Source organism: Neovison vison, chromosome 3 (assembly GCF_020171115.1).
Source record: "Neovison vison isolate M4711 chromosome 3, ASM_NN_V1, whole genome shotgun sequence".
Classification (NCBI taxonomy): domain Eukaryota; kingdom Metazoa; phylum Chordata; class Mammalia; order Carnivora; family Mustelidae; genus Neogale; species Neogale vison.
The window spans coordinates 228,788,866-228,816,587 of record NC_058093.1 but is presented as its reverse complement, the minus strand read 5'-3'; the positions used below and the strand labels follow the sequence as shown (position 1 = coordinate 228,816,587).

The window sequence follows — 27,722 nt, the reverse complement described above, 5'->3', positions numbered from 1 at the left end:
ATTTTGGAAGATAGGTGTGTTATGAGAGTTTGTGTTTTCCCCCCCTATAGTTTAACAATGTAAATGGATCTGTTATCTCATTATAATAAAAGCCTTTGTCAAAAAAAAAAAAAAGACTAAACAGACAACAGAGATCTACAAGATACATGGTCAATACTTTTGAAGGGGCAGGGGCAGGAAGGACAAGATAGACTGAGGAATGGTCTCAGATTAGAGGAAGGAGACAGGACAATTAAATGCAACATGGAATTCTAGATTGGATTCTGGACCAGGAGGAGGATGTTAGTGGGCCATTTGGTAAAATGGGAATAAGGTCTGTAAACATCTTGTATCACTGTTAATTTTTTGACTTCCATCATGCTTCTGTGGTTATGTAATATGTTAACCCTTGGGGAAGCCTTGTGAAGGGTATATTGTAACTTTTGTATAATTTGTAGGGCTTCTTTTATAAGTCTGAGATATTTCAAATTTTTAAAAAATGTTAGATCATTAAACAAGATTAGATTCTTTTTTGCATAGTAATTTAATGCCATGTTTTTATGTTAAATAATTTTTCAGGGAAAAAAAAATGTGCCTGTTCCTTTTCTGTTTGGCTGAATTGGGAAACCAAATTAGATGAGATTAGGGTCCTTATTCTTCCGGTGGTGGTTAGACAGTTAGGGATTCTCCACATACTTTGTTTCTGTATCTTGCTGTTTATCTTTGGGCTCTTCCCTATCCCTTTTATTTAATGTATGATGGTATGAAATGGTATTCCATTTCTAAAGAATACCTTTTAAAGAATGATATAGCTATTTTATTTTAAAATGTCAATATTAAGCAGTATGGCAGAAATTAGTTTTTTAGGCCACTACTTAAAACTTATGATAAACAAGTTTTTTCAGATTTTTTTTTAAGATTTTATTTATTTATTTGATAGCGATCATAAGTAGGCAGAGAGGCACACAGAGAGGGAGGGGGAAGAAGGCTCTCTGCTGAGCAGAGAGCCCAATGCGGGGCTCGATCCCAGGACCCTGGGACCATGACCTGAGCTGAAGGCAGAGGCTTAACCCATTGAGCCACCCAGGCACCCTGAAAGTTTTGTTAGTTTTATATATAAGATGTGAAAGGGACATATGATTTCACTTATACAGAATTTAAGAAAACAGAAGAGCATAGGGGAAGGGAGTGAAAAATAGATGAAATCAGAAAGGGAGACAAATCATGAGGCTCTTTTTTGTTTTTAATTTTTTAATTAACATATAATGAATTATTAGCCCCAGGGGTACAGGTCTGTGAATCGCCAGGTTTATGCACTTCACAACACTCACCATCGCACATACCTTCCCCAATGTCCATCACCCAACCACCCTATCCCTACCCCTCACCCTCCAACAACCTTCAGTTTGTTTTGTGAAATTTAAGAGTCTCTTATGCTTTGTTTCCCTCCAGATCCCATCTTGTTTCATTTTTTCCTTCTCTACCCCCTATGACCCCCTGCCCTGCCTCTCAAATTTCTCATATCAGAGAGATCATATGATAACTGTCTTTCCCTGATTGACTTATTTCGCTCAGTATATTACCCTCTAGTTCCATCCACTTCGTTGCAAATGGCAAGATTTCATTCATTTTGATGGCTGCATAGTATTCCATTATGTATGTATATATGTATATGGCATCCTTGCCAACATACATATGTATATATGTATGTACATATGTATATATGTACACACACGGGAATATATATACACACACATATATGTATATATATGTATATGTACATATACATACATATATATACATACCCAATGGAATACTGTATATGTACATATACATATATACATATATACGTGTGTGTGTGTGTGTGTGTATATCCCATCTTCTTTATTCATTCATCTAGGTTCTTTCCATAGTTTGGCTATTGAGGACATTGCTGCTATAAACATTAGGGTGCACGTGCCCCTTCGGATCACTACATTTGTATCTGTAGGGTAAATACCCAGTAGTGCCATTGCTGGGTCATAGGGTAGCTCTGTTTTCAACTTTTTGAGGAACCTCCATGTAGTTTTCCAGAAGTGGCTGCACCAGCTTGCATTCCCACCAACAGAAAAGGTTCCCCTTTCTCCGCATCCTTGCCAAAATCTGTCGTTTCCTAACTGGTTAATTTTAGCCATTCTGACTGGTGTGAGGTGGTATCTCATTTTGGTTTTGATTTGTATTTCCCTCATGCCGAGCAATGTTGAGCACTTGAGACTTTTAATGCTAGGAAACAGACTGAGGGTTGCTGGAGGGGAGGGGATGGGGTAACTGGGTGATGGACATTAAAGAGTGCATGGAAGTAATGAGCAGTGGGTGTTATGGAATACTGGATGAATCACTGAATTCTAGCTCTGAAATTAGTAATACACTGTATGTTAAATAATTGAATCAAAAAAATTTTTTTAAAGATCTGAAAGGGAGATCTGGTTTGCAAAATTAAGTTAAGGGGGTAAACAAAGTCTGAAGGCTGCTAGTCTTTTTTTTCTTTTTCTTTCTTTCTTTTTTTTAATATATAGTTGGAGACAGGACTGTTCACCTTTATTTGCCAAAATAAATCTTATTTTTTAAAATTTTTTATTTATTTTCAGCATAACAGTATTCATTATTTTTGCACCACACCCAGTGCTCCATGCAATCCGTGCCCTCTCTAATACCCACCACCTGGTTCCCCCAACCTCCCACCCCCCGCCACTTCAAACCTTTCAGATTGTTTTTCAGAGTCCATAGTCTCTCATGGTTCACCTCCTCTTCCAATTTCCCCTAGCTCCCTTCTCCTCTCTAACTCCCCATGTCCTCCATGTTATTTGCTATGCTCCACAAATATGATATGTGACTCTCTCTGCTTGACTTATTTCACTCAGCATAATCTCTTCCAGTCCCATCCATGTTGCTACAAAAGTTGGGTATTCCAAAGACACAGATGTCATGAAAAGAAGGGCCATCTGTACCCCAATGTTTATAGCAGCAATGGCCACAGTCGCCAAACTATGGAAAGAACCAAGATGCCCTTCTACGGATGAATGGATAAGGAAGATGTGGTCCATATACACTATGGAGTATTATGCCTCCATCAGAAAGGATGAATACCCAACTTTTGTAGCAACATGGACGGGACTGGAAGAGATTATGCTGAGTGAAATAAGTTAAGCAGAGAGAGTCAATTATCATATGGTTTCATTTATTTGTGGAGCATAACAAATAGCATGGAGGACAAGGGGCGTTAGAGAGGAGAAGGGAATTTGGGTAAATGGGAAGGGGAGGTGAACCATGAGAGACTATGGACTCTGAAAAACAATCTGAGGGGTTTGAAGTGGGGGGGCGTGGGAGGTTGGGGTACCAGGTGGTGGGTATTATAGAGGGCACGGCTTGCATGGAGCACTGGGTGTGGTGAAAAAATAATGAATAATGTTTTTCTGAAAATAAATAAATTGGAAAAAAAAAAGTTGGGTATTTATCCTTTCTGATGGAGGCATAATACTCCATAGTGTATATGGACCACATCTTCCTTACCCATTCGTCCGTTGAAGGGCATCTTGGTTCTTTCCACAGTTTGGTGACCGTGGCCATTGCTGCTATAAACATTGGGGTACAGATGTCCCTTCTTTTCACTACATCTGTATCTTTGGGGTAAATACTCAGTAGTGCAATTGCAGGGTCATAGGGAAGCTCTATTTTTAATTTCTTGAGGAATCTCCACACTGTTCTCCAAACGTGAGACAGGAATCCATCAGAATCCTAGAGGAGAACATAGGCAGTAATCTCTTCGATATCAGCCACGGCAACTTCTTTCAAGATATGTCTCCAAAGGCAAAGGAAACAAAAGCGAAAATAAACTTTTGGGACTTCATCAAAATCAAAAGCTTCTGCACAGCAAAGGAAACAGTCAAGAAAACAAAGAGGCAACCCACGAAATGGGAGAAGATATTTGCAAATGACAATACAGACAAAAGGTTGATATCCAGGATCTATAAAGAGCTCCTCAAACTCAACACACACAAAACAGATAATCATATCAAAAAATGGGCAGAAGATATGAACAGACACTTCTTCAGTGAAGACATAGAAATGGCTATCAGACACATGAAAAAATGTTCATCGTCACTAGCCCTCAGGGAGATTCAAATTAAAACCACATTGAGATATCAGCTTACACCAATTAGAATGACCAAAATTAGCAAGACAGGAAACAACATGTGTTGGAGGGGATGTGGAGAAAGGGGAGCCCTCTTACACTGTGAGTGGGAATAAATCTTGTTTTTTAAACAAAGTTTAGTTTCATTTATCTGACCAAGAAAGTAAAATACAGCATAAAAATTTTACTTTGTTTAATCCTAAACTATGTCCACTAGCTGATTAAATATTAATATATGCTTACCTCCCTTAGATTTATTTTTTATAAATTTTTAAAAGATTTTTGTTTATTTATTTGACAGAGAGAGAGATCACAAGTAGGCAGAGAGGCAGGCAAAGAGGGGAAAGCAGGCTTCCCGCTGAGCAGAGATCGGAATGTGCCGCTTGGTCCCAGGACCCTGAGATCATGACCTGAGCCCAAGGCAGAGGCTTTAACCCACTGAGCCACCCAGGTGCTCCTTGATTTTTTTTTTTTTTAATTGTGTTATGTTAGTCACCATACAGTACATCATTAGTTTTTGTTGTAGTGTTCATGATTCACTGTTTGCATATAACACCCAGTGCTTCATGCAATTTGTGCCCTCCTTAATACCCATCACCAGGCTCACCCATCCCTCTATCCCCTTCCCTTCTAAAACTCTCCGTTTGTTTCCCGGAGTCCATAGTCTCTCATGGTTTGTCTCCTACTCTGATTTCTCCCCCTTCATTTTTCCCTTCTCCTATTGTCCTCCATGCTATTCCTTCTGTTCCACAAATAAGTGAAACCATATGATAATTGACTTTCTTTGTTTGACTTATTTCACTTAGCATAATCTCTTCCAGCCCCATCCAAGTTGACTCAAGGTGGATCTGTGGATCTGGAGTTCAGAGGAGAAATCTGTATTGGGCTTTTATAATGCCTCACCTCAGGGAGCAGAGAAGAAAAAGGGAGAGCCCTAGTTTAAACATTAGGGCCCTCCTGGCAGAACCCACCTGCACATGGGCAGATTTGCATTTGGATTTGGTGCCTAAGTGAGATGTGAGATTATCTGCTGTCCCTTTTTCTTCTCATTTGGTGTAACTCAAAGCTAACTGTGGTGGTACTATAATCTGAATCATCACATATTTTTTTTCTTTCCACTTGAGCCATTTAATACATTTATTGAAAGGGAATTAATTGATATTATGATTTCAGGATATTTTGAGGATTTGGAATGAAATTTCCAAAAGTTGCAAAATGTCATTGCTGGAATTTTCATTGTAAATCTGTTCTGCTAATGCACTTAGTTTGCACGGTAGCTACTGAAAACATTTGTAAAACACCAATTCTGCATCTCTACTTTTCTTGTGATGGCTTTTCAAATTATTGTTTTTAAAAATCCTTTCATTAGGGAAAATTCAAAATACACAAAATAGGAGAGAAGAGTCTGATGACTCCCCATATACCCATCCCTCAGCCTCAGTAGTCATCAGTGTTATTGTAATTACATGTTTTAAATATTATGTGGTTATATCACTTAGTAAGTGGAACCATTTTTGAAGATAGACATTTTTTACTTTTAGTAACAAAGAGCATTTTTCAAATTATTTTTTAAGATTTTATTTATTCATCAGAGAGAGAGAACATAAGCAGGGAGAGAGGAAGAGGGAGAAGCAGGCTCCCTGCTGAGCAGGGAGCCCGATGTGGACCCTGAGATCATGACCTGAGCCAAAGGCAGTCACTTAACCCACTGAGCCAACCAGGCATCCCACAAATAGCACTTTTTTTTTTTTTTTAGATTTTATTTATTTATTTGACAGAGAGATCACAAGTAGGCAGAGAGGCAGGCGGAAAGAGGGAGAAGCAGACTCCCTGCTGAGCAGAGAGCCCCATGTGGGTCTTGATCCCAGGACCCCGAGATCACGACCTGAGCCGAAGGCAGAGGCTTAACCCACTGAGGCACCTAGTCACCCCAGAAATAGCACTTTTTAAAAGAAGAGGAAGAACAAGGAGGCTAAGACTTACTGAATACCACTCTTGGCCTAGACCCAGTGCTGGGCTCTCCTGCACCTGTCTGGACAGGGAAGTGGTGGCGATGTCACAGACTCCTTTGGAGTTTAATTCACCTTAACCCATCATTGAGTCAGCAGTAGAAGTTGTATATCAGAGTTAACTATTGATTGCAAAATTATGTAGATTGTGATCGGAAAAAGTAAAAAAAGTCTTGTCACTAATTATATTAATATCTACAAAGAGGTATATGCATATTATAATAAAATTTTTGATAACAGTATTACATGTGGAAAAAATTCAAATTGTACTAGAAGATGTGTAGTGAAGTGTAAGTGTTCTTTCTCCATCTACCACCACTTGCCCCCTGAGTTCTCCAGTACCATAGTCTCTTCTCTAGAGACATCACCTACTACCAGTGTCAGATATACTCTTCCAAGGTATATCCCTTATTATGTTTATGTTGCTCAGTTCTATTGTAGGAAAAAATTGGCTGGAGTTAGTGGTTCCATGCATAGCAATGTCTCTTTCACATTCTCTGCCTTCTTGGCACTTCCCCTTGTAGAAGAGCTGGTCCAGATGCTTCCCCCATCAATCTGTTTTTCCATGAGTTTGTTAACTGTAAATTCTTCTATTTAGTCACACTGTCCTCATCTGACAATGTTATTTCAATTTACTGTCTCTTTTTTTTTTTTTTTTTTTTTTTAGTTTTAAAATGTTTTTCCTCTCCTTTGACCTTAAGACTACTAAATATATTCAGCTCGCTTGCTTCTTGACTCAGTATCTGCTTCAGTGATCTCCTGTCTGGTTGCTGATTTGCTTCTGCCTAACCCGGCACTTTATTAGTCCAGGGGTCCATTCAGATGCTTTTGTGAATCTAAAATACAGCTTCCAAAATGCTTCACATTTACTGTTTTTCTCTGTAGCAGCAGGGTTCAGCTTTAAGGTTGTGCTCAGCCGCAGTGTTGAGGAGGGACATGCATGGTAGATGCTTTTTCTTTTTCAAGACCATCTGTAATTTAGCCCCAATTCATGACCCTTGTTTGCACTGATTTTAGCCCCTGCCCCCCAGCCACCTCTTCCATAAAAGTAAAAGTTGTTTTGTCCTTTCAGACCTAATGCCACTTTTACATCTCTGGTCTACATTTCATAATGATGTCGTATGGACTTAATGAAGAAGTACACATTGAGTGAACGCAATGGGTAGATAGATCTTAAATCTTTGTTAAAATGCTTTTTCTTTTGGGGCGCCTGAGTGGCTCAGTGGGTTAAGCCTCTGCCTTCGGCTCAGGTCATGATCTCAGGGTCCTGGGATCCAGCCCTGCATCGGGCTCTCTGCTCAGCAGGGAGCCTGCTTCCTCCTCTCTCTCTGCCTGCCTCTCTGCCTACTTGTGATCTCTGTTTGTCAAATAAATAAATAAAATCTTTTTAAAAAATGCTTTTTCTTTTGCTGAGCAATCTCTTTTGATATAGGCAAGTGTTTATGTGCTGGAAATGGAAGTTACCATATTTCTATAGTTTCATTCACTGTCTCTGAACGGCAGGTAAATGATTCTGCCTGCTTGCCTACCATAGTTCCTCCTATCCGTGATTTCACCTTCGGCAGCTTCAGTCGCCCGTGGTCCACGGTGGTCTGGAAGCAGGTGCTACTCCTTCTGGTGTGTCAGCAGGTCAAGAGTAGCCTAACTGTCCATCACAACTGCATCTCCTCATATAGGCCTGTTATCATCTCACACCATTGCAAGAGAAGGGGTGAGTTCAGTCCAGGAAGTTGTATTAGAGACCGCATTCACATAACCTGTCACGGCACACTGTTATAATTATTCTCTTTTAGTATCATTGATCTCTTCCTATGCTGCTTCTTTTTTTTTTTTTTTAAATAAAGTAAACTTTATCAGATGCATTTAAAGGAAAAAACATCAGAGGTATGTAAAGGAAAAAAAAAACATAGTACATAGTGGGTTTGGAACTGTCCATGGTCCAACATCTCCTAGGGGTCTTTGAATGTATCCCCCACAGATAAGGGGGGACTGCTGCGATAAGAAGCTGATGTGCCCCAAGCTTAGGTGTTTATTGTGCAAGCTCAAGAGGATGGGAACTCATGGCTGAAATAAGCTCTAATCAAGGAAGCACTAAAGACCACAAGACACTCTATGGTTCAAGAGGTGACCAGCCTGTGACTTTCGGAGCTGTTAACCTGTTTTAAATTTTATGGTGTGTGGAAAAGATCAAAAGGGAGGGGCAATGCCAATTGTGTGTGGTGGTTTTTTCCCCCCCAAACCAGTTCAGCAGTTATTTACCTTTCAAGCAATTAACATAATTACCATTATGCTAAAAAGTAATTTTGGAAAGTTCTGCCCTGAGCTCGTATGACTCCACCGGGACAGTTTTAGTTGGGACTTATCTTTTTGATGGAAGCCTAATTGCAATTTTGGCTTTGTGCACACAAACAGAAGCAGCTAATTGTTTAGGCAAATAGCAGATTAATTTAAATATGCATCCCTAATAAAACAAAAATGGTATCCATTATGGTCCTTGTTCCCATGACGAGGAATATAAATATTCTGTGTGAGTACCATTAGGCAGAGGTCTTAAGGATTGTCGACATTATTTCACAGTGGTAGCACTTTCCCGATATCGAGTAATCTTTACAAAAGCTAACATAAATCAGTTTAAACTCATTTAGATCCCATTTCCACTATGTGCAGTTTCATTACCACACTCTGGCTGGCCTCCTCTGGGAGGTGGGAGGGGCACGTTGCAAACTGGCATGGGTGCCCATCCGCAGCTGCTGAGCAGGGTTTATGTCTCCTCCGAAGACTGGCCGTCGTTACTCATGTCATTGTTAACGACTGTTCCTAGTCTAGGCTGAGCTCAGAGTTCCTTCAGCCCTGCTGCTGCTTGTCGAGGTGGAGGGTGCTGAGCCCATCGAGCAGGTGGGACTGCCAAGCCCCACTCCTGTCTCCTTGATTGGGCTGATGGCCCTCGCTCATTGTACTCTTCCAGATTTTCTGAAAGACCTTTTTTTATTCTTTTGTCTGCATCCTTTTCATATTTTTCATGAATGAGGCCATATTGTTGGGAGCTCAGCACTACCTCGGAGTTAAACATCTTATCCAGCTATTGAGGTCTTGTCAGGGAGAAAGAAAGACACCTGGTCTTCTTTGAGTTTTCCTGGAGTGGGGCAAATGAGAGCTGTAAGCTCTGGCTCTTAGGGATTATGTCTTGTTCAGGAAATGATAGCAATGACCTGCTTTTTAAGTCACTACTGAAGAACTATTTAGACACTCCCTTTACATTTGCCAAGGCCTTTTGTTTTACCTTGGCCTGGCTTGCAGGATAAATATAGTAGGCACTTTTGGGGGTATCTTCTCGCTCCACTGAACCTCCTTAGCCTCTGTAGGAGTGGGCACATTCATAGTTTTTGAATTAGTCTCTGGCCTCGGTTGGGCAGGAATGGGGACCGTGGGCTCTGGGGACAGCTAATTCACGGACTGGGATGAGCCATTTGGGCCTCACGCTTTAAATTTTGGTTGTGTGCTTAGAGTAGAAGACCTGGGGCACCTGGATGGCTCAGTCATTAAGCCTGTGGCTCAGGTCATAATCCCAGGGCCCTGGGATCGAGCCCCGCATCAGGCTCCTTGCTCAGCAGGAAACCTGCTTCTCCCTCTCCCATTTCCCCTGCTTATTTTCCTTCTCTCGCTGCTTCTCTCTCTGTCAAATAAATAAAATCATAAAATAAAAAAAGACACCACAGAGTGGGAAGGAGCAAAAGGTGGTTTGTGGGGAGAGAGGAAAGAATGAAACAGTTGCAGAGAGAAGTGGAGGCAAGATCTGTGTATACTGTATACTGGTTCTGAATGCCTCCCTAGTCCCTGTTTCACATTCCTTCCAGTCTTCAGCTCTCCTTCGTGCTCTTGTGTTCCATGAAACAGCTCCATTCCTGTTCGGTTGGTTTCCCTTAAGTATTTAAGTGAGTTTCAATGGATTTCTGTTTCTTAGAACCAAACATCTGTCACTAAAACCGAAGACAAACGTTCAGCAAACCTTTATTGACAGGCAGCCAGTTTCATCAGCCACATCATCAGTGGTGTTCTAAATTCACTGACTCTGGGAGTATGGGAGAAGAAGGACACAGTTCTGCCACTTCAGAAGTCCACACACTATCAAGAGCCAAATCCCCATCATTGCTGGTTTTGCGATATAAAACTTGGCCTTTCAAATGAATTTATATCAGATTTTTTTAAATTATCATCTATTTGACAAGTGACTATATTTGGCTCTGACAGGCCTTGACTACTTATTCCTTAATGTCATGTAATGGTTGTGCACCCAGATCAACTGGAAATGTCTGGGAAAATGAGCTGTCCCTTTGGGGATGTTAAAATAATGTGATGATGTGACGAAAAAGTACATCTTCCCATTGCACTTTGTATTATCTGCTGTGTGTTGGTTTCTCCCAGATGTGGGTTTTATGAGACTAGGGGTTATATCTTTTCTGTTTTCCCCCAGACAAGATGCTTGGTAGATGCCAGGAGAATGTTTGCAAAATGCAGTGACTTTCTTGCTCTATTTTGTCTTGTTTGCCGTTTCCCTGGTGCTGGAATAGTGGCTGGCCCAAAGCAGGGGCGTAGCAAACAGTTGTTGAATGTGTCGTTGCATCAATTCCCTTTTGGCTAAATGTTGGTTAACAGAGATGATAATCAGCTACAATATTATAGGACATTCTTGTAATTCCTGTATTCACTGTTCAAGTCCTTGTAGTTTTGAGGTTGTAAAAGTAGCCGTGGTGTAACTATATTAACTAATAGATCATTTATAAAATCAGCTTCCACTCAAAAGTTTCTCCCTATTTGCTGCTTTATCTCTTCCCGCCCACCCTGCCCTGTGTTTTTGGGCCGAGTGTCTAACAACACAGTTGCAAAGTGGAATTGCAAATCTTGCAAAAGCGGCAGGAGTTAATGTTACAAGTGATGTTGGAAGAGCACTAGAGGTGGTAATTACACGGATAATTACATGGGTACATATATGGGGCAGCTTTTTCTTACTGTTTAAGTCTCTTTTAAAGATAATTGCCTGCTTATGCAAAAGTAATAACAATGTACATGGGATTCATAACATACATAGATATAAAAAGTATGACCACAGTAACACAGAGGCTGGCGGGTGGGAAGTGCATTGTGGGGAAGCTCTGATGCTTCACGCGAAGTGGGCCAGTATCACTGGGAGCTAGACTGGTAAGTTAAAGATGAACACTAATACCCTAAAACGGCCACTGAAATAACACAACAGAGAGTTTTAGCTAATGAGCCAACAAGAGAATTAAAATGGAATAAACATATACTCAGTTAATCCAAATACTCAGTCTAAAAGAAGGTGGAAAAAGAGAAGATGGGAGCAAAGAATAAGAGGGTTAAATAGCAGAATGGTAGATTAAACCCATTCCTGCCCATAACCACATTAAAGGTAAATAATCCAAACACTCCATTTAAAAAAAGGACTAACCATATGCTGTCTACAAGAAATTCATTTCATACATGAAGACACATGGCAAAGAGGACAGAAAAATATATACTGTGCTAATAACACTGTTCAGAAGAAAGCTGGATGCCTATATCCATACCAGACAGAGTAAATATCAGAGCAAAGAATAGCCTGTGGGTTAAAAGGGATATTACGAACAGCAAAGGGCCAGTTCATCCAGAGGACATAACCTTAAATGTTTATGCATCTAAAAGTGGTCTTGGAGGACTGTGCCATTGACAAGGAAAGGTCTAGCCAAGTTTTACACTTCATAGTTGAAGGAAGTAGAATTGACACACAGTGACACTGTAGGCATTCAGAAAAGAAGAATGTGACCATCGAATTGAGGGAGCCCTAGAATAGTTTTCCAGAAAGACCCTTCTTAGAATAGCTCTGGAAACTGAACCTTGCAGCACAGGCTATTTTCTTGCATAGGATTCTGTTGGAATAATGATGCCAACAAAACCGAGTAGTTGATTAATAATGAAAAGTGTGTTTATAGATAAACTCCATGTGTGCTTAGAATGAGCTGTGGTTGAGGAACTTCCACATTTGGCAGAAGCAGACAATTCTATATCATTTACTCATGGAGCTTATAGTTATTTTATGCGCTGTAGATGCAGCCACACATCCTGCATTTTCCCAGCTAAATCCCAGCCCACCCTCATCACATACCAAGTGGCTTTGGACCAGTTGTTTAACCACTCGGAGCTTCTACTCTTTTGTAAAATGAGGATAATGGGAGGGAGCACTCAGTGAGAGGAGACAAATGAAAGTGTCTGAATACTCGAAAGCTTTATGCAAATTACAATTTTTATTTCTCATTCCTGATTATTGTGATGTCTCCAAACCAATGCAAACAAAGGTAATGTCAAAGGATTTGGAGGAGCACATATTGGAACATGGCTATCTTCTATTTAATGGGTAGAGCCATTGGCATTTTCTGCAGTGTATCTGCTTCTTCTGAGTCAGAGTGGAAAGAATTTGTCAAAATATTTGCCAGGGGAATGTGTTGTGGAGCCTTTTGTGATCTGCTTATCCCCTGAGTTTATCACAATTCTTAGAAAAGAACACTGTTTTCTGTCTGAAGCAACATTTAACTTGAAGAAAGCTCTGCTTTTGTTTGGAATCACCTACTTAGCCTACTGACAGTTCAGAAGTCTTGCAAAGCAGTCCACATGTGTTATTTTCTTCTGCCTGTATTTATCTAATGCTCAGTGATGCCTTATAGTAAGTTCCTAAGTTCAAAGCATGTGCCATTTACAGACAAAGTGCAGGGCAAGAAACAAGAAAGATGGGAAGATGGATTGCAAAGAGAAGAAGAGTGAAAAAGCTTTATCTGTTTTGGGAATAGGAAGTTATAGAAACTAGGACTGGATTTTAAATGACCAACAGAGGAAATTTGTGTTATTAATAGATACAATGTACTTAGCAACATGGCAGGCTTTATAGAACACAGAAAAATAAAAGGTAAAACTGGTTGGCCTATCTCCAGCTTTTTTTTTTTTTAATTCTATTTACTTATTTGAGAGAGAGACAGTGAGAGAGACCATGAGCGAGGAGGAGGTCAGAGGGAGAAGCAGACTCCCCGTAGAGATGGGAGCCCGATGCGGGACTCGATCCCGGGACTCCCAGGATCATGTCCTGAGCTGAAGGCAGTTGTTTAATCAACTGAGCCATCCAGGTACCCTATCTCCAGCCTTTTGTGTGGTTTTTCTCCTTTCATCTGCACGATAGTCCTGTGCGTAGGTAGTGTTACCTTCAGTTTTAGAGATGAAGAGACAGGCTCACAGTTTCAAGTAACTTGCCCATGCCTTTGGCTAGCAAGTGGTAGAGCTGGATATGAACTCAAATAAGCATAGACTGTGTTATTTCCATACAATCATTTCTCAGTGAATTTTGAAAAATCAGTGGGAATTGGAACCTCCAGCATGAGGCAGATAGTAATTATTTTCTTGAGAGGAAATTATTTTCTTTGAGAGGAAAGAAGTGGGTAAGAATAAGGGGCACCTGGGTGGCTCAGTGCGTTAAGCCTCTGCCTTCGGCTCAGGTCATGATCTCAGGGTCCTGGGATCGAGCCCCACATCAGGCTCTCTGCTCAGCAGGGAGCCTGCTCCCCCCCCCACCGCCTGCCTCTCTGCCTACTTGTGATTTCCCTCTCTCTCAAATAAATAAATTTTTTAAGAAATTTATTTAAAAAAAAAAGAAGTGGGTAGGAATGATAAAAAGAATTTTTTTTGGCAAGAAAAGAATAAATGGCACCCCAAATGCAGAAAAGTTTATAATTTTTTTTAACATTTATTTATTTTAGAGCGTGAGAGGGATGAGGAGCAGAGAGAGAAGGAATCTTAAGCAGACTCCCTACTGAGCATGGATTTCCCCCCCAACACAGGGCTCAATCTCCCAAACCTGAGATCATGACCTGAACCGAAATCAAGTCAGACACTTAACTGACTGAGCCACCCAGGTGCCCTCAAAGTTTATATTTCTTTCTTTAAAAAAAAAAAAAAAGATTTTTATATATTTAAGGGAGAGAGAGAGAACACAAGCCAGGGGAAAGGCAGAGGGAGAAACAGACTCCCCACGGAGAAGGGAGCCCAGTGGCCTGATCCCAGGACCCCGGGATCCTGACTTGAGCCAAAGGCAGATGCTTAACCATCTGAGCCACCCAGGTGTCCCAAAAGTTTGTATTTCTGATAGAAGAGTATAAGTTCCTGCAAAGGACTGGTACTCAGGCTCAAGCGTATATCCCAGAGTTGCTGTTCCCCCAAATCTGCATTTCTAAAAAGCCAGCAGTGGATGCTGCCTCTGCTGCTTCTGCTTTTGGCCTGGGGACCACACTTGGATGTCCCTACTCTAGACTATTTGAGGAAGGTGGAAACATGGCCAATGTGTGTAAGAGGAGTTCATCTGGGTAGCAGCATTCAGGGAGCTGGAGAGAAGGGTGTATAGGTAGAAATCAAGGTTTTCAACAAGTGTGGGATAGTCAGGCTCATGTTTTATAATGATCCAAAAGAAAGCACCCCTGTTCCCAGTGGCTGGAAGAGGGTTGTGTGTGGAAGGATGAAATACAAGAATCTGGTAGAGTGTAGGTTAATGGCTGTTTTCAGATCTGGCAAGCATCTAGAGCAGTGCCCTGTCTATAACATGCTCGATAATTGTTTGCACGATGTCTCACACCTGTTAGAATGGCTGTCATCAAAGACCAGTGATGACAAATGCTGGCGAGAATATGGGGAGAAAGGATCCCTAATGCACAGCTGGTAGGAATAGAAATTGGTGCAGCCACTGTGGAAAACAACATGAAAGTTCCTCAGAAAAATGTAGAACTACCAGATGAGCCAACAATTCCACTTCTGGGTATTTATCCAAAGGAAATGAAATCACTATACCAAAGAGCTATCTATACCCCCATGTTCCCTGCAGCATTATGCACAATAGCAGAGACATGGGAGCAACCTAAATGCCTTTTGACAGATGGATAAAGGAAATTTGGTATTCATATACAATGGAATACTATTCAGCCCCAAAAAGAAGGAAATCCTGCTATTTGCAACAATAGGGGTGAGCCCTGAGGGCATTATGCTAAGTGAAATAAGTCAGAGGTAAAACAAATACTGTATCATGTCACTCCTGTGGAATCTAAACAAACAAACAAAAAACCAAAGTCAGCACAGATTTGTGATTCTTGGGGTGGAGGTAGGGGAAATGGGTGAAGGTGGCCAAAAGGTATACAAACTCCCAACTATAAGATAAGTAAACTCTGGGGATCTAATATACAACATGGTGACTATCATGAATACTATATTGTATATTTGAAAGTTGCTGAGAGAAGATCTTTGTATTTTTTATTTTTTTTAAGATTTTATTTATTTGACAGAGAGAAAGTACAAGCAGGCAGAGCAGCAGGCAGAGGGAGAAGCAGGCAGTCGCTTAACCGACTAAGCCACTCAGGCACCCCCTTAGAGTAGATCTTAATAGTTCTAATAAGGAAGGAGAAATTTGTTAACTATGCAAGGTGATGATGGGTGGTAACTAAACTTTGATCATTTCACAATAAATGCATGTATCAAATCATGTTGCTAACTTAAACTGATACAATGTTGTATGTCAGCTGTATCAATAAAACTGGGGAGTAATTGTTGCATGAATGGACAGTTAGAATGAAGACTTCTGTATGTTAGGGGCGCCTGGGTGGCTCAGTCAGTTCAGTGTCTGCCTTCAGCTCAGGTCATGATCCCAGGTTTCTGGGATTGAGCCCCGCATTGGGCTACCTGCTCTGTGGGGAACTGCTTCTGCCTCTCCTTCTGCCTGCCACAAGCACTGCTTGTGCTCTCTCTTTCAAATAAATAAAAATAAATAAAATCTTAAAAAAAATTTTTCCCGTATGTTAGAAATATTTAAGGGGAACCTGAGTTGCTCAGTTGGTTAGGTGTCCGACTCTTGATTTCAGCTTAGGTCATAATCTCAGGGTCCTGAAATCCAGCCCCATGTGGGGCTCTGCACTCCACAGGGAGTCTGATTGAGATCCTCTCACTCTCCCCGAGCTTGCGTGCTCACGCTCTCTCTCCTCTCTAAAATAAGTAAAATCTTAAAAAAAAAAAAAAAAAAATTCAGCAATTGATATATATCCTCCCATTCTTTTTTTAAGTCTTTCTCATAAAAACAATTTTCTAAAATTTTTATTTTTGGTCAAAATAATTTTGGGAAAAATCTTCAGAATATACAAATGATATACAGTAAAATGTCCCCCTGTTCTTATCTCTTCTCCTTAGTTTCTTTCCTTCAAGGCCAGTCATTAATAAAGTTTCTTGTGTATCCTTCCATACACAGGGATAGTCCTCGTAAGTGTGTGTGTGTGTGTGTGTAAATTTTTAAAACACAAAAGTAGTATAGCATACTTTACCACTATTCTGTCCTTTACTCTTTCTTGTTTAGTAATACATTTTGTTGATCATTTCATATAGCTTATGTATAAGGCTGACGCAGTCTTGTTTAACTGGTCATTTTATTTAAATGTTAAACTGTGGTGGGCATTTAGATAGCTTCCAATCTGTTGGCATAATTAAAAACATTACAGTGACTGTCCATATACATTGTAATTTGGTAAATATTGTCAAATTGCCTTTATAGAGTTGGGTGAATTAGTTTACATCCCCAGCAACAGTTTAAGATAGAGCCTATTTCCGCACATCCGCAACAATAAAATGTTTATGAAGTTGTCCATTTGTCAATTTGATGAAAATAATACTCTATGATCATTTTCATTTGTATTTTTCTAATTGTGAGTGAAATTTTGTATTTTTCTTATGTTTATATATCAGTTGGATTTCTTTTTTCTGTGACCAGGATGTTCATGTCCTTTGCTCACTTCCTAATTACTTTTTTTTTTCTTACTGAATCTTAGAAGCTCTTTATTAAGGAAATTGACCCTTTGTTATATGTGATGCACACTTGGGGCGCCTGGTTGGCTCAGGTCATGATCCCAGGGTTCTGGGATCAAACCCCACATTGAGCTCCCTGCTTGGTAGGAGGCTTGCTTCTCCCTCTCCCACATGCTCTGCTTGGATTCCCTCTCTCGCTCTGTCAAATATATAAATAAAATATTTTTTTAAAAATGTGATGCAAACTTATCATTTACCTTTTAGTTTTCTTTATAGTGAGCAATTGTTTTTTTTGTTTTGTTTTTTAAAGATTTTGTTCATCTCTTTGACAGACAGAGATCACAAGCAGGCAGAGAGAGGAAGGGAAGCAGGCTTCCCGCTGAGTAGGGAAGCAGAGAGCCCGATGAGGGCCTATCCCAGGATCCCAGGATCAAGACCCGGTTGAAGGCAGAGGCTTTAACCCACTAAGCCACCCAGGCACCCCTGAACAATTGTTTTTAAAATTGTGCGTTTTAAGTGAATTTACAATTGTTACCTGTGTTTTGTTTGTTTGTTTGTTTGTTTGTTTTTCTACATAGGATTTCTTAATATTTGGGATCTAAGGACTGGAAAGTATCCTGTCCATCGTTTTGAGCATGACGCAAGAATACAAGCACTCGCCCTCAGCCAGGACGACGCGACTGTGGCCACGGCTTCTGCTTTTGACGTCGTGATGTTACGCCCCAGTGAGGAGGGGTATTGGCAAATCACTGCCGAATTTGAAGTTCAGAAACTGGTAAGCTTTTTGGTCTGATCACTGTATTCTCCGTTGTTGAAATCTCCAGGTCTAATACAGACAGATAGTAATGATGTCGGCAGCTCCCATTCACTCAGGGCTTCGTGGACACCTTACATTTCTAAATCTCATGGCAGCCTTACAAAATAGGTAGTATCTTTCCCCCATTTACCAGAAAGCAAGGAGAGGCTTGGAGCAGTAAACTGACTTGCCCCATATCTCAGCGCTAAGAAGCTGTGCTGCAAACCTCAGGGCTGACTTCAAGACTAGTGTTTTTGGTTACTGGGGTCTCTGGCTTCCTTCTCGTTCATAGGACATTCACCCCTGGAAATCTGAGCCTGGTTTCTAGCCTATTATATAAGTGAAAATGAATTCAGTCGTATCCTGCCAATCCATATGGGAAGGAAGGTTTCCATCCTGCACTTTCTTCACCTAGGATTTTCTCATCTGGAATTAAGAGTAGCTCCTGAGTGAAAATAAATTTAAGTCCGCGTTAATTGGGTAGCTGTGTTCCAGGATGTCATGCGTGAAGCTCGGCCAGCCTGAAGAGTTCTTTCACATAGAGCCTGTTTCCGAGTCCATTTGTATGTGAGCCTCCATGGTTATATGGTGGGAGATGATTTTGTGGTAAGAAGGAAGAGTTTAAATCTGTGCTAAATTTGGATTTAATTTAACCTTGATTTTAGCACTAGTGGGAGAGCAAACAGAAAAGCCAATTTTGAATAATGAATTTGTGGTCTGACCTGGAACAGATCCTGTTCTCCTTTTTCCCCCCTGGTAGAGCTCTTGTTAGGCTTGAGTAACTACAAAGCCCTTGGCCTCTCCACATCCCCTCCATAAGCTTCTTGTCCCTCTAGTGAGCAATTTCTGCAGTTTCAGTGGTGGTTCCCTAAAATTGCCTGTTGCTCCTCTTGGAGTTTTATTAGAGAAATGTAGAAGTACCATCTCTTTGTTCTCAAAACTACCATAGTGTTTATCATTTGGTCTCTGCCTAAAGAATATTCTAGATGAGCAATAATTATATGAATTCGACAATTACTTAAGATTTGAGTTCCTCTGTAAAGTGTAAATCCTGCCTTGGCAATAAGGTGGCAGCCTGGCATAGACTGGAAGCTTTTTAAAGTAGTTTACAGCTCCTGGCAAATGGCGCAGCCACAGTCGATCTGAGCTTCTTGGTCTGTCAAAAATCCAACAGTAAAGTGAAATTAAATGGCTAGACTGAGGATGTTGATTTTAGGAAAATAAGAAATGAGTTTTAGAATAGGGGAGAGAGGAAGGAGGCAACCGCTGCTGGAGGCATGTGTTATTATGCTTTTTATGTGTTCTTTCTCGTCCTGGACGAGGGGTTGCCACAGAATGTGCTGTCACTGAAAAAGGCACCTCCTGGCCTATGCAAGCCGGGCCATTTTTGTCTTTCCCAGATAGGCTTCCTGAATCACAATGGCAGCATTCCCCGCTTGGTGCTACTGGCCGAGAATGTCTGTCCTTTGTCATGAGTTCTTGGCTGGGGACGTGGGGCCGCCACTCACACTCTTGGGCCAGAGGATTAGCAGAATCACCCGGATGTTTACTCTCTCTCAAGCTCCTCTGGACAGTCCCCGGGATGCAGGCTTTTGAACTCCTTTGGCTTATTGTCAGGGCAGTGCTGTCCCTTTCCACAGTGGTTTTCATAATTACACAGCATGGCACACCTTCTGCTTTTGTACTCTCCCATTTTACTCAAGGTGAAAACCTGGTGTAAACTGTGCTCGGGAGACACGTGCCACTCAGGGACATAGAAAAGCAAATTATTCCTGAAGGGAGCACCTCATGCTCATGCAGATTAGAGAAAGTGGTTGCAATAATGCAGGCAGGAGTAGTGAAGGGGTCTTTCTACCCTCGATGACTTTGAAGCCAGCAGAGGACAGATACCTCAGGTACTTTTAGCCTTTTAGCAACACATTTTTGGTATTTGCACAAATGTTAAAATGTGAATGGTGCTAATTTAGAACTGAGTGGATTTTTTTCAGTTTCTTGTAAAAAAAAAAAAACTTTTTTTTTTGAATAGTTACTATACCCTCATGGTTCAGAATTTAAAAGATAGAGTAAGGTTTACAGGGAGAAATCTCTCTTCCACCCCATCAAAGAACTCTGTTCCCTTTTTGAAAGCAGCCAATATTATCAGATTTATATTTGCATAAGTCACATACGTGCTGTGGTCCCTCTGGCCCTCCTTCACATACAGTAGCACACTGTGAATGCTGTTACCTTGCTTCCTTGCTTTTTTTCCCCCCAAATGTATCTTGGAGATGATTCCATTTATATCAGTTTATAAAGAATGCTTCATGCTTTTTTTTTTCTGTGGCTGCGTAGTATTCCAATGCATAGATGTATTGTTAATTAGTCCCTTGGTAAGGCATGTTAAGGTTTTCCAATTTTTAGCTAAGACAACATAGTAAATAACCTTGTACACAATTGTTTTGCCTGCATGTGAGTTTACTTGTAAGTAAATTCATAGGGCTGACTTGCTGGTTCAGAGCGAATATGCATTTGACATTGTGATAAGTATTGCCAGATGTCCCTCTAGAGAGGTTGGAACAGATTATATCCCACCAGCTGTAAGTGGGATCTGCAAGTATGGTTGTCCCCCTCCATTTCCAGACCAGTGTCCTATCAGGCTAATTGATCTTTGCTGATATGACTGGTGAAAATGGTATCTTGGTGAATTACCTCATATTTCTCTTATCAGAAATGTATCTTTTTTTTTTTTAAAGAGCAACTTTTTATTAGTGTAAGAATTATGTTCTCATTTCCTGTGACCTTGTGAGCCTTTGCCCATCTTTTTCTGTCAGGTTGCTGGTCTTATTGACATAGAGGAGGGATTGTATATTTTTGACCAAGTCAGGATGAACCATGGGTGAGACCTGATGGACTCCATAACTCTTATCCTTTCACAGGTTGACTACCTTGAAATAGTTCCAGATACTGAAAGGTACCCTGTGGCAGTGGCCACGGCTGGAGATCTGGTGTACCTGCTAAAAGCTGAAGACTCTGCCAGAACCCTCCATTATGTCTACGGCCAGCCCGTCACGTGTCTGGATGTCTCAGCCAACCAGGCTGCTTTCGGTGTGAAGAGTCTAGGATGGGTATATGAAGGAAACAAGGTACAAAAATAGTAAGACGTATAAGGAACAAAAAAGAACATCGATTTTTATTTTTTTTGAAGACAATTAAAAAATTAAAGCTGTCTGATAAATTTTTAAGGTATATTCAGGCAATATATTTCAGCATGGTAAAAAAAAAAAAGAAACTTCAAGCACTTCTGAAGACTGTAAAATGAAAGTAATTGTTTCCTTTCTCGTTCCTTCCCCCAACCCCACTCCACAGAAGAAACTATTAGACAGTTTTTAGGTATCCATCTAGAGGAATTTCATGCATTTATAGAACATTTATACACCAAAAAATGAGATCATAGTATACATACTGTCCTGTACTCAACATTTTCATTCAGTAATATACCTTGGAGAGCGTTCTCTGTCAGCACATACTATGTTCCTTCTCACTAGGGTTGCAGCATATGCTTATGGCCCATGTCTGTTTATCCAGCCCCGCTCACGGGTGGGCAGTCGGGTCGTTTCACTGTTGGCTGTTACAGACCACACTACAATGTGTACTGCAGCTTCTGAAAGTCTTGTGTGGTAGATCTCTAGGATAAGTTCCTAGTAGTTACATTGCTTGGCCAGAGGGTGTGTGCCTTAAGACGATGATGGACTTTGCCAAATTGCCCTCTAAAAGGGTTGCAGCAAAATCTCTCACCTGTAGTGCATAAAAGTGCCTTCTGATAATCTTTGAGTCAAAATTAAGGAGAGAGGTGTTTTAATTGACTAAATTTTACCATTACCTAGCATTTTACTATCCTGACTATAGGCCAAGTATTTGGTCTTAAAGCTGATTTCTCTCTGATTCCAGTGGAATCAGGGGAGAAAGGGATCAAGTTTTGTTTTGTATTGTTTTGTTTTGTTTTTCTCCAATTTGCCCGCTCTTGACCCTGCTGGCAGTGGGTGCAGTCCTTGGGAAGGAATTTCCCTGAGCCAGTGGCTCCTCTGATGACATAGCTTCTCCTTCAGGAAGGAGGCCGTCTTCCATGGAGCAGCGTTATGACCCGGAGAAAAGCCAGGCTCTGGATGCACACAGCCGAATTTCAGTTCCACTTCTGTAGTAATCTACTGTCCTCTGGGACCTTAACCCTTTTAGGCCTCAGTTTTCTCATTGGTAAAGGGCATTCTGAATAGTAGCTACTTCATGAGATGGTAGTGTTTGATGAAAATCTGTGTGTAAAGCTTTAAGCATAGTGCCTGGCCTGTGAGCATGACCATCGTGGTGCTTCCTGTTTCCTTCCTCCACTCATAGTTTATGTCTGGCCTCCGGTTGTGATTTTTAGATCTTGTTTCCCCTGTGTATAGTCCCCTCTAAGATCAAATCTCGTTCATCAAGGTGTCCACTAGTTTTGCGACTTAATGAATGTGCAAAGAATTGAAGCATCTGGATTGCAGTGAGTTATTCTTTGTTCAGGAGGACGCATAAAGCAGTCAAAGATACATGTGGCTTTTTGCAACCTCACTGTGACAACGGACTCCCTTTGTGCTCTAGTTGGCCTGTTTTGTGGGAGCACATTGAGCACAGCTTAGCTGGAAAGATAGATTGAGGATGATTTAACTCCAGTGTTGTGCGTTCCTGGGAGGTGGGGGAGGGGAGAGCAGTTGATTTCCTAAGGCAGTTTCCTTTCTTGCTTTGAAAAAACCTTTTCTGGTCCCCGGTGAGCTCATTTATTGAGAGAAGAGAGACTATTTGCCTTCTAAGTTTTCATCTATCATACTTTCAAGTTTGGTTATCTCCTTTATGTCTCAGGTTCTCAGTGTAGTGAGGTGACAGTTTTATTTAGCACTAGCCTGGCTTAAATTTGTCCTATTTTAATAAATTTTTCATAGGCAGGTCCTCTTTCTCTTTGACTTACCTGTGTGGATGTATTTGAGAAACCAGTAAAGGGATATTTCAGCACAAAATTAGAGTGGGTGTATCCTTTGGATATTGATGGAAAGAAGTGCTGTTTTGGATATCTCGGGTTTTTCAACCCCATTAAAAGCACTAATTAGGGGGACCTGCATGGCTCAGTCGGTTGAAAATCTGCCTTCGGCTTGGGTCATGATCCCAGGATCCTGGTATCAAGCCCCACATCAGGCTTCCTGCTCAGCGAGGGCCTGCTATTCCCTCTCTTCCCTGCTGATGCTCTTTCTCTTTCTCTCTCTCTGGCTATCTCTGTCACTATCTCTGTCTCTCTCTTTAATTAAAAAAAAGAAAATCTAAAAAAATAAAAGCACTAATTATTGGAACTAGCTAATTAACCCACTGATTTTATGAAAATTTACTTTTAAAAAGTTGTCCCTCAAGTCATTACCTGATATTTTTCATTGGTGTTTTAAAATGAAGAATGGAGATTAATTTACTACAAGAATGTGTCTCAGCATCTCTTTGAATCTGATAGTACCATTAGTCATCCAAGTATTATGTGAGTGCAGCTCCAAATCCTCCAACACTTTTGTGGGTGGATGGCTGGTGGTTGTTAGTAGAGCCGTTGTAACTTTGCATTGAGATGTTTCTCCAGCATGAATGCCGCCCACTGGAACGTGAGAGAGGCCACACTATATCTAGGAGATTTTCCCCAGTTTTGAGGAGGCAGCACTTTCCATCTGATTGTGTTCAATGATTTCTCTGCTTGTTTGAGGAAAAACCTGCATTTTTAGGAAACTAATTGTCCTGTAACATTTCTGGGTGAACTAAGCCATGTCATGGGTAGCTCTATAAGATTTTAGTATCCTCCTGCTATCCTATAATATCATAATCCCCAAACAGTCTTATGTGCGGTGCTCAGTGTCACTGTGCTTACACTGTGAATACCATGTTTGGGCTCTATTTGCTTTGGCCCGGCAGCATGTGGCCCAGCACATTTTATTAGGATGGTGTGAGACTATTAGCAGGAGAGTTTGCCTGCGGCTAAATGCACATGGGAGTTTGTGTCTGTGCCTCTGGCCTGTGTATTTAGGATTCAGATGAAGGCTTTATGAGAACAGAGAGTTTGGTTTATCTTTGTTTGTACTGATACAGAACTGGGGTTTAGCTATAATCCGTTATTGATTAACTGTGATCAAAGCAGATAGTGAAGTCCAAATGTTGATACAGAATTTGAATCAGCGACCAGAATTTCCCTAACCTGTAGAAGTGCCCCAGCAGTGTTATTTGTGTTCAGTTGGAGAATATCCTTGCACCATGTGCTAATCACATTAGCATTTTATAGGAACCACAGCTATCTGAGCATCAAGTAATAATGTTTTCGAATCCATCCGTTCATACATCTAGCCAGCCGGATGCGTGCTGGGCGCGGAGAGTTACAGAACACCAGTTGTGTTCCTGGCATTGCCATGTTACAACAGCATTCTGCACAGGCTTCAGCGAATTGGCACTTTTAGAACATAGCCTGTTCATACACATAGTCTCCTAAGGAAATGAAACCAAGGAACATCACACAAATGTATCTAATCTCAGGGCACCTGGGTGGCTCAGTTGGTTAAGCAAGTTGAACAACTCTTGTTTTCCGCTCAGATCATGAAATCAGGGTGGTAAGATCAAGCCCCAAGTCAGGCTCCGTGCTGGGCATGTGTGATTCTCTCTCTCCCTGCTCCTTTGCCCTTCCCCTGCCTCATGCGTGGACACATGCTTTCTCTCTCTCCCTCTCGCTCAGAAAAGTAAGGTATTTAGTCTTAAGAAAAGGCTTGTAAATACAGCCGGTGGTTCAGCTGTTTCTAGCTCAGGTAGGAAGGATCAGAGAGAAAGCCCTGGTCCCTCTTGGTCTGCCTGTGTGCAGGGATCCCAAGGCTTACAGGCTCTGGAGTTTTGATAGTGCCTTCTTGGGCTCTTTACTTCAGTGGCATACATGACCTGAAAGGTGGCCGTTGCTGAGTGGCATGTGATGGTGAGGGAAAACAAGTGTAGTTGCAATTACTCCGGCCTCCGTTGTGCTGCAGCGTGGAAATCAGTGTCAACTCTGTTGCTAACCCTCTAAAGTGTGTTTTTATGTCTCACATTTCCTGAACCTGTCAAAAACACTTCATCCATGAAAATGGTATTTATGATACCATATTATCTTTATTAATTCTTTTGCTGCTTGAATTAAATTTTTGCTCTCAGAGGTAGAGGGTTAGAAGATAGAATTGCCTCATTTAAGAGCATTACGTTGACGATGAGTCTCATGCCTCATAAAGGAAAGAGAGAGACCCACTTAGGGCTCTTAGCATCATTCTATGTATTTGGACATATTTCCTAATTTAGTTCTGAAGTACTTGGCATTCGATGGCAGATTGTATTAAGCAGCACACGGCGTGCATCCTAATCAGGGAGATGTGAGTGAAGTAATCCAGAAGGCTGGAACATGTTTGACAAGGACGCTTGCTTGGCGCTGCTGCCTCAGCTTACATCACGCTGGAAAAGAATTGCTAACGTCTCCTGTGATAATCATTCCCTCTACATGAACGTGAAAGGACTCTGGATTGGTGGCTTGCGCTTGTCACGAGTTGAAGTATCAGTCAGAGAGAGCCTTTGGAATCAGAAACTCAGCACCTGTGCGTTTGGACCCCCCCTCCCATATCTACACTAGAATACAAAACTCATCTTTTGCTCAAGGTTCTATTCCAGAGAACAAAAACTTGGTATTTTACAAACAGGATGACTAATTTAAATTGAAATTTCCCAAAGTAAAAGGCTAATTTCCTTTTCACTCTCATCTTAAAACCTTTAAAGTTTTTTATATATACTTTGTTATTGGAGAAATTTAGGGAAGTAGCTCTTGGAGACCAGTTTTCTTGGGTTACTGAGTCATGTGGACTAACAAAAAGATCCATTTTTATTATTGAGGTTGCTGCCATTGTTAGTGACTCCTTATTGAACACATGCTATATGCTGGATTTTTTTTTTAAGGTTTATTTATGAGAGAGAGAGAGAGAACGAGCGCATGTGCGCATGTTGCGGGAAGGGCAGAAGGAGAGGGAGAGAATCTCAAGCAGACTCCCTGCTGAGCATGGAACCTGATGCAGAGCCTAATCTCATGACCCTGAGATCATGACCTGAGCCAAAACCAAGAGTTGGACACGTAACTGACTGAGCCCCCCTCCACCCCCCAGACACCCCCATGTGCTAGATTTCTGATTGTAACTGAAAACCAAGATGAACCAAACATGACCTCTGCGTGGGGCTTACGATCTTGTGGGCCTTACCAGCAACTTAGCAACGCAGAAGTGGTTTTCTCCCCATCAAGAGGAACCAGAGGCCATTTTACTGAAGTCGCTGAATTTCAGAGCATTGAAAAATTATACAGATAAATAGATGAGAATGGAACATCCAAATGCGTTTCATACACGTTTTAGCACTGAAATGGTATCAGGAGGCGAGAAAACCGTTCTGTATTGTTAATGGATAATAATAAATTCTCACGTGCTGTGGAAACCTTGAAGCACCCCCATGGCTCTAGGGTTTCTCAGGACAGAGCATGGAACCTCTAACTGCAGAGACCTTTTGCCGCCAACTCTGATATGCCCTGTGATCACAGTGCATGACTCCGCAAGAAGCATTTTTTAGAATACTGCTGCTGCTTGTGGAAGCTAAGAGGCCTTTAGGGTCTCTAGTGGTCCTGGGCCACTCCTGAGAGGGAGTGACGAAGTCAGAGGAAGGGAATAGAGGGGAAAGTATTTTCAGCTCCAGTCAAGTGGTGGGATAATTGCTGGGGACTCAGCAAGGTTCTGGAGTCCGATAAACCTTAGCTGGGTTACTGGCATGCTTCAGGCTCCCCATTTGGGAAGGGAGAAGACCTGGGAAAGGCAGATAATGTGCTTTGCACGGACCTGGTGCTCAGCGCTTGTCACTCTTTCACCTCCCCACTCCCTAGCTATAGGTCAGGTTGGAGCTCATCAGGAAAGCCTGGGCAGGAGGCAAGCCCAGGCCTGAAGGGGAAGAAGTATGGGGGAGCAGTATTGGGGTGGTGCAGGCCACCTGGAACACAGGGACTAGCAGGGGGCAGGGCTAAAGCCATGCTAGTAGTGATAGCGGTCTGTGGTGCTTCACGAGATTTCATTTTCCCAAGAACTGTTTTGAAAGAATATGTTTAGAATAGATAAGGGATGGATCAATTTAGCTTCTTACAGAACTAATGGAATAAGTTAATGTGAATGCTGAGTCACTTTGTGTCAAAGCCTCTGACACGTGAAGCCTTATTGGAGAGGGCTGGCACTGTGTCTTAAACATTTTTTGTCTTCACTTACATTTGCATGATTTTGTATACCAATGACATTTGTGTCATTTTCTAATTGTTAAAAACCTGGACCAGTATTCCTTTTTTTTTTTTTAAATATTTTATTTATTTATTTGACAGAGATCACAAGGAGGCAGAGAGGCAGTCAGAGAAAGAGGAGGAAGCAGGCTTCCTACTGAGCAGATAGCCCTGTGCGGGGGCTCAATCCCAGGACCCTGAGACCATGACCTGAGCTGAAGGCAGAGGCTTAACCCACTGAGCTACCCAGGTGCCCCGTGGACCAGTATTCTTGAAGCTCTGAGCAAAATTACAAGATGATTACATTGAAGTATATGGTGATCATTGCTTTTCTTCTTTTTTGCCTCTTGAATTAGCTTAGAATTTTATTTAGGGCCTATTTTTTTCTCTCTTTTTTAATCAAAGTATAGCTGACATATAATGTTATATTAGTTTCAGGTGTATAAGCTAGTGATTTGACTGTTCTATACATTGTTCTGTGCCCACCACAGTAAATGTAGTCCCCATCTGTCACTATACAATGTTATTACACTATTACTGACTTTATTCCCTGTGCTGCACTTTTCATTC

At 41.3% G+C, this 27,722-nt stretch overlaps 1 protein-coding gene across 1 annotated transcript in view; it reads left to right on the top strand.

Moving 5' to 3' along the window:
- FBXW8 (F-box and WD repeat domain containing 8) overlaps positions 1-27,722 on the top strand; it is a 123,106-nt gene that overhangs the window by 64,709 nt on the left and 30,675 nt on the right. The window contains exons 6-7 of the mRNA XM_044244191.1: positions 17,604-17,800; positions 20,737-20,943. Coding sequence (XP_044100126.1) covers positions 17,604-17,800; positions 20,737-20,943 — 404 coding nt within the window. The remainder of the gene's footprint in view (positions 1-17,603; positions 17,801-20,736; positions 20,944-27,722) is intronic.